This window comes from Enhydra lutris, unplaced genomic scaffold, assembly GCF_002288905.1.
Source record: "Enhydra lutris kenyoni isolate GAN:26980312 unplaced genomic scaffold, ASM228890v2 scaffoldscaffold9, whole genome shotgun sequence".
Taxonomy (NCBI): Eukaryota; Metazoa; Chordata; class Mammalia; order Carnivora; family Mustelidae; genus Enhydra; species Enhydra lutris.
Window position 1 is genome coordinate 42,075,505 of NW_019154093.1, and position 13,043 is coordinate 42,088,547.

General features: G+C 39.3%; 1 protein-coding gene across 1 annotated transcript in view; it reads right to left on the reverse strand.

Moving 5' to 3' along the window:
• LOC111142900 (glutamate rich 3) overlaps positions 1–13,043 on the reverse strand; it is a 77,579-nt gene that overhangs the window by 23,309 nt on the left and 41,227 nt on the right. Inside the window, 3 exon segments of the mRNA XM_022496285.1 lie at positions 1,423–1,659; positions 6,838–7,136; positions 10,968–11,154. Of these exon segments, the coding sequence (XP_022351993.1) occupies positions 1,423–1,659; positions 6,838–7,136; positions 10,968–11,154 (723 nt within the window).

Below are 13,043 nucleotides of genomic sequence, written 5' to 3' on the forward strand. Positions count from 1 at the left end.
TAGCGAACATCATTCTAAATTTTCATGGTGCTTCACTCTTTGCTTTGACTGTCAGGAAACTCAGGATTAAATTTTTAGTTCAAGCTTAGTGATGGTCCTACCTACAGTTCCTAGTAAAATTATCTTCTCTTTTACTTTAAACAGTCTCTGTATTTTATTGCCTTTATGTGTGTACATGAAATTTTAGAATAGGTTTGCTTAAATTATTTCTTGAAGAGAGTGTAACTAAAATATGTGCTCTTATGATTACTTGGTTACTGAATTTACTCTTATTTTATATTATCCCAATATACTACTCTAATTCAAAATTTTGAATTTTATACAGTAAAAAATGTTGAGAGGAGGAAAGAATGGGGGAAATGGACAGTCATTTAAAAAGTTGTCATGGGGTGCCTGGGTGGCTCAGTCAGTTGGGCATCTACCTTTGGCTCAGGTCATGATCCCAGGGTTCTGGGATGGAGCTCCGCATTCCTCCTCTGAGGGGAGTCTGTTTCTCCCTCTCCCTCTGCCCACCTCTACCCCTACTTGTGTGCCCCCCTGTCAAATAAATAATTAAATCTTTTAAAAAAAAAAAAAAGTCCTCAAAATGTGACCTCATTCTCCAGCCCAAAGCAAACTACAAAGACATACATATCCGTATAACTAGTAAATACCCTCAGTGTACCAGGAGAGATCTCAGATTAACTAAGAATCACATAACCTTGGTCAAACCCTTTTATGGGACAGCAGGAATTGGTTCCTTCTTTGACTGAACATTATTTCAGGAAACTAAGTTCTTTTAAAAAGTCTTAAAATGCTTGAAATATACCTCAGATGATAAGGGCAACTTTCTCTACCTGACAACCTTTCTATATTTTCTCCATGAACATTCAAAGTCATTTTTGGCTTGCAGACTGGGAGAGAGCTGCCTTTGCCAAGAGAGATAATCCCTCCATGAAACTAAGATGCCAGCACCCTGTGTACAAAGTAAGTGAAGACAATAAAGTGAACTTGGGCAGGAATCTCAAACTTTCCCTTTAACTGAATGGAAGATACTTTTCATTTTTCCAAGGGTATAAAATGGTGTGCACACACATGCATGCACATGGGTGTGTGTGTGTGTGTGTCTATATATGAATGTAAGAGGGGATACTTTGGGATTTGGAAAAAAAAAAAAAAAGGAGTAACTTTCTAAGTAAACAGATGGCATGTCACTACAAGCTTTACTGAGCCCTGGTGAAAAATCCCAGCAAACTAAGGAAAGAAGGGATTAAGGAGTGACCCCATAAATTAGGTATTTATGGAAGACTGATCACCATCCTCTGGTTAGGGATCCAGGCTCTAAATGTTCGCTTAAAAGAGGATCATTCCATTAAATGTGAAGGAAAGTAGTGAGTGCGCTTGGTGAACAGCTCATGTCCCATGACCTGGGCAACAACTTGCCTTGTTTATCCTCCTCCAACTCACTGTCAGAGCACCCATCACCTTCATCTTTTACATTGTCGTCAGCATCTGCTGCCTTTTGCGACGAGGTTTCACTCTCCTTTTCAGGGTCTAAATGGTCTTTTTCATCATCTGAGGGTGACTTTGACATCCCAGTCATTTGGTCATCAGCCTGTCCTTCTTCATTAGCTTTCTCATCTTGTTTCTCCTCGTCTACTTCAAAATCTTCTTCATATTCTGAGGGGGAGAAAAATCACCACTGTAAGAAGGAAAATAGAATCTCTGATACTTAACCTACTTTACTTTAATGAGAACTTTGACTCCGCTACCCTCTCTTCTCTGGGCCTTTCTTTGCTTCTTTTTCACACAATTACTGAACATGGAAAACCAACAGCAAGTGATCAAAGAATGAAATCAGTTACATATACAAGAGCACAAAGGCAGTAAAGCTCCAAATGAAAGGCAGTAAAGCTCCTAATGAAAGTTCATTTACAAATGGACATCATCATCTACAATAACCAAAATGGACAAGAGAAGAACTTGATAGAAAACAATAAATTAGAAATAAATTAAAAATGAAGAGAACAGGATTATAATAATGAAAGTTAATTTGGAGACCCAGTGAGGTCATATTTCATATGAAGAATGGTCAAAATATTTGGATATCAAGTTAATGAACAGTGAAGTGGAAAAATTCAATTAATCAAGTCCAAAGGCCCTGAGAAGTAATACTGTGAATAGCACATTCTTTGAGAACCAAATGGACATCAAAAAAAAGGGATTATGAGGGATTCTATACCTAGACCAGAATCCAAATCATATGCATTATTCATCCCTACAGTCAAGGAAATAATTACATTCCAAGAATAAAAAATTCTCATAAAATAGAACATTCCTGTCACAGCCCCTAATTTGCTTCATTCCCAACAGAAGTGCAACAAATCTGTACCAGAAAAAGGAAATTGTCACATCAGATAAACTCCAGCTGTCCCTTGTGGTTATAATTTTTCACCTTTCATATTTAATTGTTCCCCTTTTTCCTCCACCCAAAACTAAGAATCTTGAAATGACAACATGCCAAGGATAGAGAGTGAAAGGATTTCATGCAGAACCAATTAAGCAAATAAACAATTATCTCTAAAATAAAATTTACAGGGAAAATAAAGCTTTCCCTATTTTGTGTGTTTTAGTTAATAGATATTCTGGCTTCCTTGCCAGTGGTGGGGACCTCTCAGGTAATTACTTAGAGCGATCCACCCTGCCCCAATGAAAGAAACTTAATTTAGAAATGCATGCCCTGTGCATGTGAAGAAAGCTCTGCTAATGCAGGGATTGTATGAGGGAGATGTAAGGGGAAAGTGAAATCAGAAAGTGTAACGAAGAAAGGCAAACAAAGAGAATTTGTCACAAGAAGATTTTCATGAAAGAGATTCAATATGGGGAATGTGAAATGTGAAATATTATCAGCAAAACAAAATTATAAATAAGAAGATGAAAAAGTATGATTTATATCATATGAATCAAAGAGGAAATACTAATAAAAACCAATATTTTTCTCCAACTATTTCAGGCCAAATGATAGGATAGTTCTCACTTGACCAAGTCACTGTCAATCAATTAACCTTTCATGAAACTCTTTAATGTAGAAAAGGTAAGATTGCAAGATAAGAGACACTACACTAACACAACCCCTGCCACCAAGGAATCCCCAATTTTTGTGGAGGAAATGAGATGCAAGTACAGAAGAGATACGGGACTCATGGTCATTTTTATACATGGTCCTCTGTACACTGAGGGTTCTTGCTATGGGTTTTCATACAGGACTCCTGACTAATTGTGTGAAATAGTGTCAAATGGATGAAATGGAATAAAAAAAAGGGCAGAAAATCATTTGGAGATCATGGAAGACTTCACAAGAGGAGGAGTTTAGGTTAGCCACAGAACACACATGTGCACGTGCACACCAAGGCACTACAGAGAAACACATGCATCTGTCACTTTACAGATATTTGCTGCTGGTCACAGGATAAGCAGAGGCCAAAAAGAACATGAGTGACCTGCTATAATTCCATCAACAGTGTCACATAGTGGTGATGTATGAGGGTTTTAGAGGCAGGCCGACATGTGCCCAAGTCCATGTGAAAACACTTGCTAAGTGTGTGACCTTACACAATCTGCTCAACATCGTCAAGGTTCCGTTTCTTCATTCGTGACATGGTAGTACCTGCCTCACAAAGCAGTGATGACTATTAAAGCAAGAAGCCCTGTAACAGGGGTGCACGGGTGGCTTCGTCAGAGAAGTATCTGCCTTTGGCTCAGGTCATGATCTCGGGGTCCTGGGGTCGAGCCCCACGTGGCTCCCTGCTCGGTGGAAAGCCTGCTTCTCCTTCTCCCCCGAGCTTGTATGCTCTCCCTCTCTCTCAAATAAATAAAATCATTTAAAAAATGTAATCATCATCCCTGGAACATGCTTAGCACAGTGTCATGGGCAGTACATTGTCTAATAATTATTAGGGATTAGTAGTAATATGGGGGTGGAAGGAGTTGGTCATAGACCAAGAAAAATACACTCTAATGGAGGCCCCTGATTAAAACTGGAGAAGTACAAGTGTCCACAATTAGGACACAATTACACTTATATTATTGAAGCAGAGCATAAAATTGAAGTAACATGTAGTGAACCAGAAGAACAGTCCGCACATCCTCTTTTGCAGGAGCTTCTGCGCTTTCTTTCAATGTACGAAATTCCAGGCTGCCCTTGTTTGTTCTGCCCACCGCGGTCATCACACTTATCACCCCTCCATTCACCACGAGCACGCGATCAGCACAAGAGCTCAGAGCCACCTCCTTTGTGGTATCTTCTCAATACGAGTGAACTGGCGGCATGCTTTCTGGATCCCTTTTCATAATTTCTTCTGTTTCTCCCATCTCGTCTTCCTTCTTCCAAGGAATTTAATTAGCTTGTTGTTTACCATCCCCACTAATGAGGAAGGAGTTGACTTGAGGTCAACATCAATCCAGCTGCAACCCTTTCTCGCTGACCTCCACTCAAATTTCTGGCTGTCCTTTCCCATCAGTGGATGCTCTGTAGAGAGCTGTAGCCTGGCTGCCTCTGTTTCTCCTCCTCCCCCTCCCACTCCTCCTCCTTCTCTTTTTTAAATCCATTAACTAGCCAACCCAGAAGAAAGATCTTGGGGAAAGCTATAGCATAGGCATAAAGTTCATACTCCTAACACTGGCCATGTTGGTTTAAGGAAAAAAAAAGAAGAAGAATATTAATCCTCTCCTGAGCATGGCTTTAATAAACCTACACATCTTGAAAGTTAAAACACATAAAAACATGTCTGATTTGTTCATCTCTGTGCTACTGCTATTGCCATAGATAGTTTTAAATCCTCAGTCTAGGATAATAAAGACTAGAAGGGATCACAGAGAGAGATAAACTGGGTCAAAGTGTTACAAGGGAAATCTTTTTTAAGATGATCACATTCTTTCAGTAATAAACAAAGTCCAGTGCTATAATAGCTTTGTAAGTCTTCTCTTGAGTTTCTGAAACCCTTGGGCACCAGCAAGATGAGATGAGAAGGAGGAACCTAGGATCTGCCCCTTTCCGATGCCAGTTCTTCCATAGGTCATCCCAACCCATGGCTAACGCTCCTTTAATCCCAGCGCTGTCTCCTTGCTGTAAGCGGGACACACCAGTGGCTCTCCCTTTCTGATTCTGGTTACCATAACCAGGTAACATTGAGGACAGCTTGTGCAGAATAGGAGGTTGTACAGTGTGGGAAGTCTGGGTGTGGGAATTAGACGAGCCTGGGTATTGGAGTGTGGCAGAGTATGTGGGCCCAGAATATGCCACTTTGGCATCTGGGTTATATTGAGCTGAAGGCAACTGAGAAATAGCAGGTTAAAGAAGAGCTCTCTGCCCTCTGCCTATTTGCCTAAAAGCAGGACATAAACTTGTGAAGGTGTCTCCCTTCTCCCTTCTACCCTGGCAGGACAGAAGTTAATCAAAGGAGACAACTCTACATCCTTATCAGTCCAGAAAAAAGCCCCTGAGGAATCAGCCATCAAAAACCTCACTGAAAACAGCCTTTATCTAGCATTAATTTTGCCATATATTTGCCTTCCCATAATTTGCTGCCCCAGAAGCTCAGTGCTTGTCCTTTGTCTTGTCACTTCTAAAAGCCTATTGTTCTTTTGCTAAGATGCTATTACATAAGTCCAAGTTCTAACCACACCCTTGAGTTACTTAGCACTGAGTGCTCCTGGGTGTATGTCTGAAGCACATGCTTAGACAGTTCTGTCCGTTTTTCCTGTTTCAATATCTTGTCAGTCTCATTCACAAGGACCCAGCCAAAGAACCTAAATGGGTCCAAGAAAAAGCTTTCCTCTCCTACAGTGTAAATCGTAGTTCTGCTGCTTTCTGTTTCTCTGTCTGAGCTTCAGTTTCCTAGCCCACAAAACGGAGGGAGTAATAATATCTACCACAATGAAAGGTAAGGATAAAATTAAATAGTGTGTGTTGGGGAGCCTGGGTGGCTCAGTGAGTTAAGCATCAGACTCTTGATTTCGATTCAATTCATGATCTCAGGGTTGTGGGACTGAGCCCAGTGTGGGGGCTCTGTACTGGGCGTGGAGCCTGCTTGGGATTCTCTCTCTCTCCCTCTGCCCTCTCCTGCCCACAACCCCTCACGCACCCTCTCTCTCTAACGAAACAAGACAAAGAAAAGAAAAAAAGCGTGTGGAACACTCTGGCCCAGTGCTCAGTGCCCAGCACTTTCATTATTGTTATTATCACTACTCTACATATGAGTGTGTGTGTGTGTGTGTGTGTGTGAGAGAGAGAGAGAGAGAGAGAGAAAGAGAGAGAAGGAGGAATGCAGGAAGGGAGGGAGGGGAGAAGAGAGGGAGGGAGGGGAGGAAGAAGAAGAGAACAAGAGAGAATAACAAGGAAGGCAGACAGATCTGCTCTAGGACCCCGAGTCTATGTCAACTGTTTTTACTTATGGAATACTCCTATTACTATATAAGCATATTGTGCCTACCTAATCCCAAGCATCAATTTCACCAAAGCAAGTTCATTCAAATACTAAAAAAAAGTAAAATTCTCTTTGGTCAACCAAGGCTCTCTCTGCAGAAGTGAATAGAGCTTCTGGCTCATGCAGACAGAAATTCCCCTTCTGCCCCTGCAAACACCTTCCCCTCTCCAGAATGAGGCCTGCCCTCCTCTGAGGTGGGTGATACAGGACTCCATGCAAAGAAGAGAAGGAAGGTGGTCAGGGATTCCTCCATGTAATGGAGCTGCCTAAAGACTGTAATAGTGGGTTTTGTTGCACATTTCCACAAGGGCGTTTTAAAGACTGAAGCAAAACAACAATAACAACAACAAAAGAACTCTGTAGAATCCATTACCATATTTAAATACATTTTCCTGGGCATCCTCCCAAACATCTTGTCCCAGTTTTCCTTTAAGTTCCATTTCTTCCACAGCTGTCCTCACTTCCACAATCCCTGTTTTTTCTTCTTGAGCTGAAAAAATGACTGAAGTGGTTTTGTTCCCCTCCATCTCACTCCTTCTTGGTATCATGTGCCCTCTACCCTTCCTCAGTTTCCCCTCACCCTTCTTCAGTTCTTCTCTTTTCTCAATACTCTTCTCTTTCCTAGGTTTTGGTGAAGTTGGATTTTTGTCAAGGCCCATTGCAATAATGCACCTATGAAACAAATAGATACACATAAGGTACTTATTAACTTTTATATATAACACAATGGAACCTCTAAGCTTTTTAAATCACTTCTTTCTTATTCCAGTAAGAATATTATAAGATATTTTATTATAATACACATAGTTCATTAGAATAAGCTATTTTCTCATTCATACCAAATTTTTGTAAATGCACACAATTATTAACAACTTTACCCACAGTAATAAAAAAGAAAACAACTTAACAATTAAGAACAGTTGTCTCAAACTAAAAACTTGTACCTTTAAAGCATATTTTTAGCCTTATTACAGAGTCCAATAAACGTATCATTCAAGTTCTTAAATGAGAATTATGTGATAAAAGAACATTCAGGTATATAAACAGGGAAGCTGAGATAAAAATAATCAGAAGAAAGGTGCCATTCAGTCTTAGAGAATTTGTTATTCCAACACAACAACAAAAGACTTATATACAAGGCTGACTCTAAATAAATATGATTGATTCCTTAAGAAAACATTTACACTCAAATGTTGTTGTGTCCTTTAAATAAGCACCTCGTAGAGCTTGCATGCTTATTTTAATAGAACTGTCATCATTGTTTTTAGAATGGCCTTTTGAAGCCTGTACAACAATCTTTTGGTGACTTTTCCTGGCAATAAGCTTTTATTCTTTGGAGATGGCAACAATTTATAAAGGTCATGAAGTCATTCCAAGTCAAATCTGGTGAAACAAGCAGATGATCTGAATGCATTAAGACTTTAAAAAATATTTTAACGATCAGTTTTAACAAAATAACATGAATAAATCCTTCAGTAGCTTTTTTCCCTATCTCTCAACTTAATATTGAAATAAAAATTCCAATTATGATAACACTATAGATGTTAATGAAAATAGGATTATGATAATAGTAAGGTTATTGAGCATTCCCTCTGTGCCAAGCTCTTTGCTGGGTATGTATATCCATTATCTTACAGGATTCATTACCCTACCCAGGATGATACATTAAGAACTATCATCACAATTGACAAATGAGGAAACTGAGGCTGGCAGGCCTCCATGACTTGCCCAAGCTCACTGAGCAGGTTAGGGATGGAGCTGGATCCTGGCTCAGGATTGCTAGATTCCATCCCCTCACAATGAGGTACAAAGATATTGTTAGATTATAGGTGAAGCCCGTCCAGAAGGACGGCCCCACAGACAGATTTTACACTGCAGGACTTCCCACCAGGGAAAGTGTTCACACTCCACCAGAAACGAGCACAATCTGGAGAAGTTTGCACCAAGGCCTAGAGGTGATCTGGGACCTGAGAAAGCTGCCTGGCGATTGTCAACCTCCCCCAGCCTCCTCCTCTAGAGCTACGTGGGTCTCCTTCCCTATAGGACTTATTGGAAAACGGAATCAATAGAATGCACAGGTAAAAACGAATCCGAATGTAGTTAAGATGTGTCCATCCAGGAAGAACAGAAATAATATGTAAAATATGAAAACCGCCTCCACGTGAATCAGATCTAATGGTAATTTCTTGAGCTAAAGATGTCACTGAATTTCAGCCATCCCCAGTCTAGAAGCAGCATAGGAATCAATTCTCCCAGCTTATGAGAACTTAGTTATATCACTTATCTTTTCAATATCTCCCCATAAAATAAAGCTAAAAGGATTTGCACTCAAAGTAACTATCAGGCTGTAAAAAATGAGATAATAAGAATACACTTACCTCCCCCATATTAAGCATGATAAATGTTTCTTGCCTATAATGATGATGTACTTAGCATACTGCTTTCCGTGGAATAAAGGTGTCATGAATCTTCACAGAATATGATGACTATCATTGCCTTCTGTTCAAGCTGTTCTTCCCTTATCAATGGCAACACCAAATCCATCGATTTGGAGCATCTGATCTGCTGTTACTTTTAGTTGTGACTACATGGAGGCTTTGATGCCTTCCTCCTGCATGCACAGACTTTTTATTGCCCATCTGCTCAGGGGAATTGGACGAACAAAGTGAGTGACATCTGTGCTTTCCTTGTCACTAACTACCTATTTGACTTCCGAGTGTAATTGGAGGTGTTGATTCTGATTACGGAAGCTCAGTGCAGCCTGCATTCCACTTGGCTAGGCGATTCTTCTTCCTGTGCCTCACTCTAGCAGCTGAAAACAACTACCTCGTCTCTTCAGTTTCCATGACTGAGGGATGGGTACAAGCGTGGAACCTCCCCACTTGGACATGACCACTGCTGAGCCTGCCTTGTGTTCTGAAGACCTTAAACAGGCAATGCCTAATCATTTTGAGAACTAGAACACCCTATTGTTGTTTTAAAGAATTCCCTCCTCATAACCAAAGTTTCGGAGCCAGTATTTTTTAAATGAATCAAAATTAATTTCTTTTTTAACAAATTAGAGACATTCATGTACACCCCTTAAAATAATTAGAAGTATTATGGTGGATGTCACTGCCCCAAAGAGGTTATGTAATATTATAAGTGAATTATATTATATTTTATAAATATTTAATATTTGTATTATGTAAATAAAATATTTTTTAAAAGATAACAGACCTAACAATCCTTATTCTTTAATATCACAACCATTTTGTTTTTATTATTTGAAAAGGTCAAAGAAGCCAGAGGGAATAAAATGAAATCAAATAAAAAATTGTACCTAGACTAATAAATGTTAAATAGGAAAGTAGATGTCATCAATCAGATTTTAGTACTGATGATAAAACCTTCATAGAAAGTGTTTATAACCAAACGTTTACAGCTTGGATTTATACAGCAACTCTCAAAGAGTACAATGTGTTTGTGCACGGATGATTGTATATAGCTCATTAGCTTTCCTGGGAGTCAAACACAAATTTGTTAAATGACTTGCCCACCAATATGGAGAAAGCATATTTGAGTTGGAACAGGAAAACAGCCTCAGGTGGGTCCTTGGAACACCTGGGCACTCCTACTATTCACTGTCCCACTGTCTGGATGACTCTTTCACGTGTTTTCTACTCCCTAAAACTTCCAGTGCCTTCTTCCTTAAGCCTTAACCTCAGCTGACAAATTCTTGTTTGACAGAAAATACAGAAACAATCAGCAGAGAACTTGCAGTTGATCTCAACACACCCATCTTGTTAACTCCTTTACTTGTTATTTGCCTTTCCCCCAGTAGAATGGGCTCCTCCTGGGCAGGAACTTTGGTTGTTTCACTCCTGTTTTCTGGCTTGGCATATATCAATTCTCCATGAGTACTTTTAGAAAAAAAAAAAGAAAGAAAGAAAGAAAAAGAAAGAAAGAAAGCACCCCTACAAGCAGGTGTCCTCATTTCAAACAGAATGTCCAATATGAAAGTTGACAAGCAACAGTCAAAATTGACCCTTTATCATGCATTTCGTTATGCCTGAGATTAAAACTAGGGGCATGAGAACGAGAACTGGGCCACACCACGATGCAAACATGACCTGTCATACCCAACCATGTAAGACAGACGCTTGGCACGTGCTTTGGACTCCCAAACCAGTTCGTAAGAAGAATGAGAATAAAATGCCCTCTCTCCTTCACTTCAGAAACAGAACTTAAAGCTGTGTGAGGAAAGGGAAAGCGAGAGAAACAGAATTTGGAACAGCAACAGCTTTTATTCCCTTTACAGAATATATCTGGAAATCTAACATATCTAATAATTTCAAACAAAACACACCCTGTTATAATAAGCAACCTTTAACTTAGATATTTTAGGCTCATCTACACTGATATCTTTGTTAACAAACTGTGCTGAGAAATGCAGCAGTAGAAGCATAAAAAGAAAAAAGGTAGCAAAACTTGCCCTCTACCAAAGGACATTTGTTTCCATACTTGTAGCAAGGAGATGATCTCTCCACGCACACAAACCCAAAGTAGCCTCGTTTGCCTCCAAGTCTGGAACCTTTTCGATGCTTATATTCACAGCAGGAGCTTAACCTGTTCACCTGCATCCCATTCAGGAAAAAGGTGAGACTGAAGGGGAAACCATGGTGCCTTTTGGAAATAAACTGAAAGGTCTCTGGAATTAAAAAAGTAAATACATCAGTGAAAGCAACTAACATTGGACTAATATGTTCAAAATGACATTTTTCTATTAGATAAGTACAATATTATGCTCTAGATCACCTTTTTAATTTGAGGACAATTTTAAGTCATAAAAACACATGCTGTTACTTTTATTTACAAAAATACCCCAAGGCATTATAAAACTCTGATTTTTAATAAAATAATAACATTATATGAGTTCTTATTATGGCCAGACATTATGCCTGATTATTTTGGGTGTATTATTTCTCAACAAACACATGACGTGAGAATATTATTATCACTACTTTCTATATGTAGAAATTGAAGTTCAAGGGAACTCAGTAATTTATACAAGATCATACGGTAAGAGGAGAGTCAGTGTTGGAGTCCAAATATCTCTCTAGATTCCATTTTGCTATTTAGCTACTGATAATGTATATGGCAAAAGGCTACTGTGAGCTCAGTAATGCATTTAAATAAATGTGTGTCTTTAACTATGACTTGAACCAGCCTAATACATATATGGATGAGGTAGAATTATTCCATCTCAAATCCATCCTCAGTTCTGCCTGGATTTGGGTCTCCTTGTTCCCCCACCCACCCAAAAGTCCTACCAATAAGTTAAGAACCACTGCTTGTGGTTCTTAACTTATTGGTAGGTAGCTTATAGTTAATAACTTTTATCATCCCAAGTCTTTATAATGCACTTTGGAAAGACCTCACCCTAGAGATCCCAAATTCTAGGTCTAAGAAAACCCTATGCTACAGAGTGACTCAGAAACCTCCTTTTCCTGACACTTCTAATGTCACTTCCTACAAAAAAGTTCTCCCTGGACTTTTCCACTTGCACTAGTGATGGAGTTGATCACTTCATCTCTCTGCTCTGTATACCTTTCTTGTTGCTGTTATTATAATTGTTGAAAAATATGGCTGTACCAGGGCTTCTCAAACTTTAGTGTGCATCAGAATACCCTGAGAGGCTTATTATAACACAGTCTGCTGGGCTTCCCCCCAGAGTTTCTGATTCACTAGAGCCCAAGAATTTGCATTTCTATTAAGTTGCCAAGTGATGCTTGATCTTCTGGTCCAGGGACCCCACTGTGAGAACCCGGATGTAGATGTCTACTGTCCTGCATGTTTGTGAAATCCATGAGAGCTGGAACTAGTCTGACTCATCTTTGTTCCCCCCAGGTCACAGGACAATGGCATAGAAAACCCCCAAGAACTAATTAATGAATTATTATTTTAACCTGTTTCATAGTCATCTACAAATGTTATGTTCATACCACACTCTGCCCCCCAAAACTGTCTAAATCAGTTGCAACTTGTACTAAAGAAAAGAATTACTGGAAAGCTAATTCCATCATTTATATGTTAGTGTTATGATATACAATTAAATACGCAAGGGAAGAGAATTTTGAAAAGTTAGCATCTGGGGAAACTAAGATACAACACCTACAAAAATCCACTTGTCTTAATGATATATGGGCTCTTAAGTATTGACTACAAAGCAAGTTTGACTGCTTTGTTTCCAGAAACTTGAAAGGGACATTCACATCCTATGATCTACTCTGCTGCAGCATCACACCTGCAAAGTACCTGAGGTCCCAGCCCAGGAAGGGTGTGCAGCTAAGGAAATGCTGAGAACAGGCCCAGAAAGTGGACTTCTCGCTTCCATCATGTAGTCAATGTGGCTAGAGAGTGCCTCCCCGATTATTCTGTTTCTTTCTCTTTTTTCCAAACTTATTGAACAAGAATTGACACCCTCTGCTTTTCTTCCCTTGTTATTTCTTTTTTAATTTTACATTTTAAAATTAAGTGACACTTTCCAACCCTGACTTAATGATGTTTGCATGGATTAATGGAAAGCATATATAGACC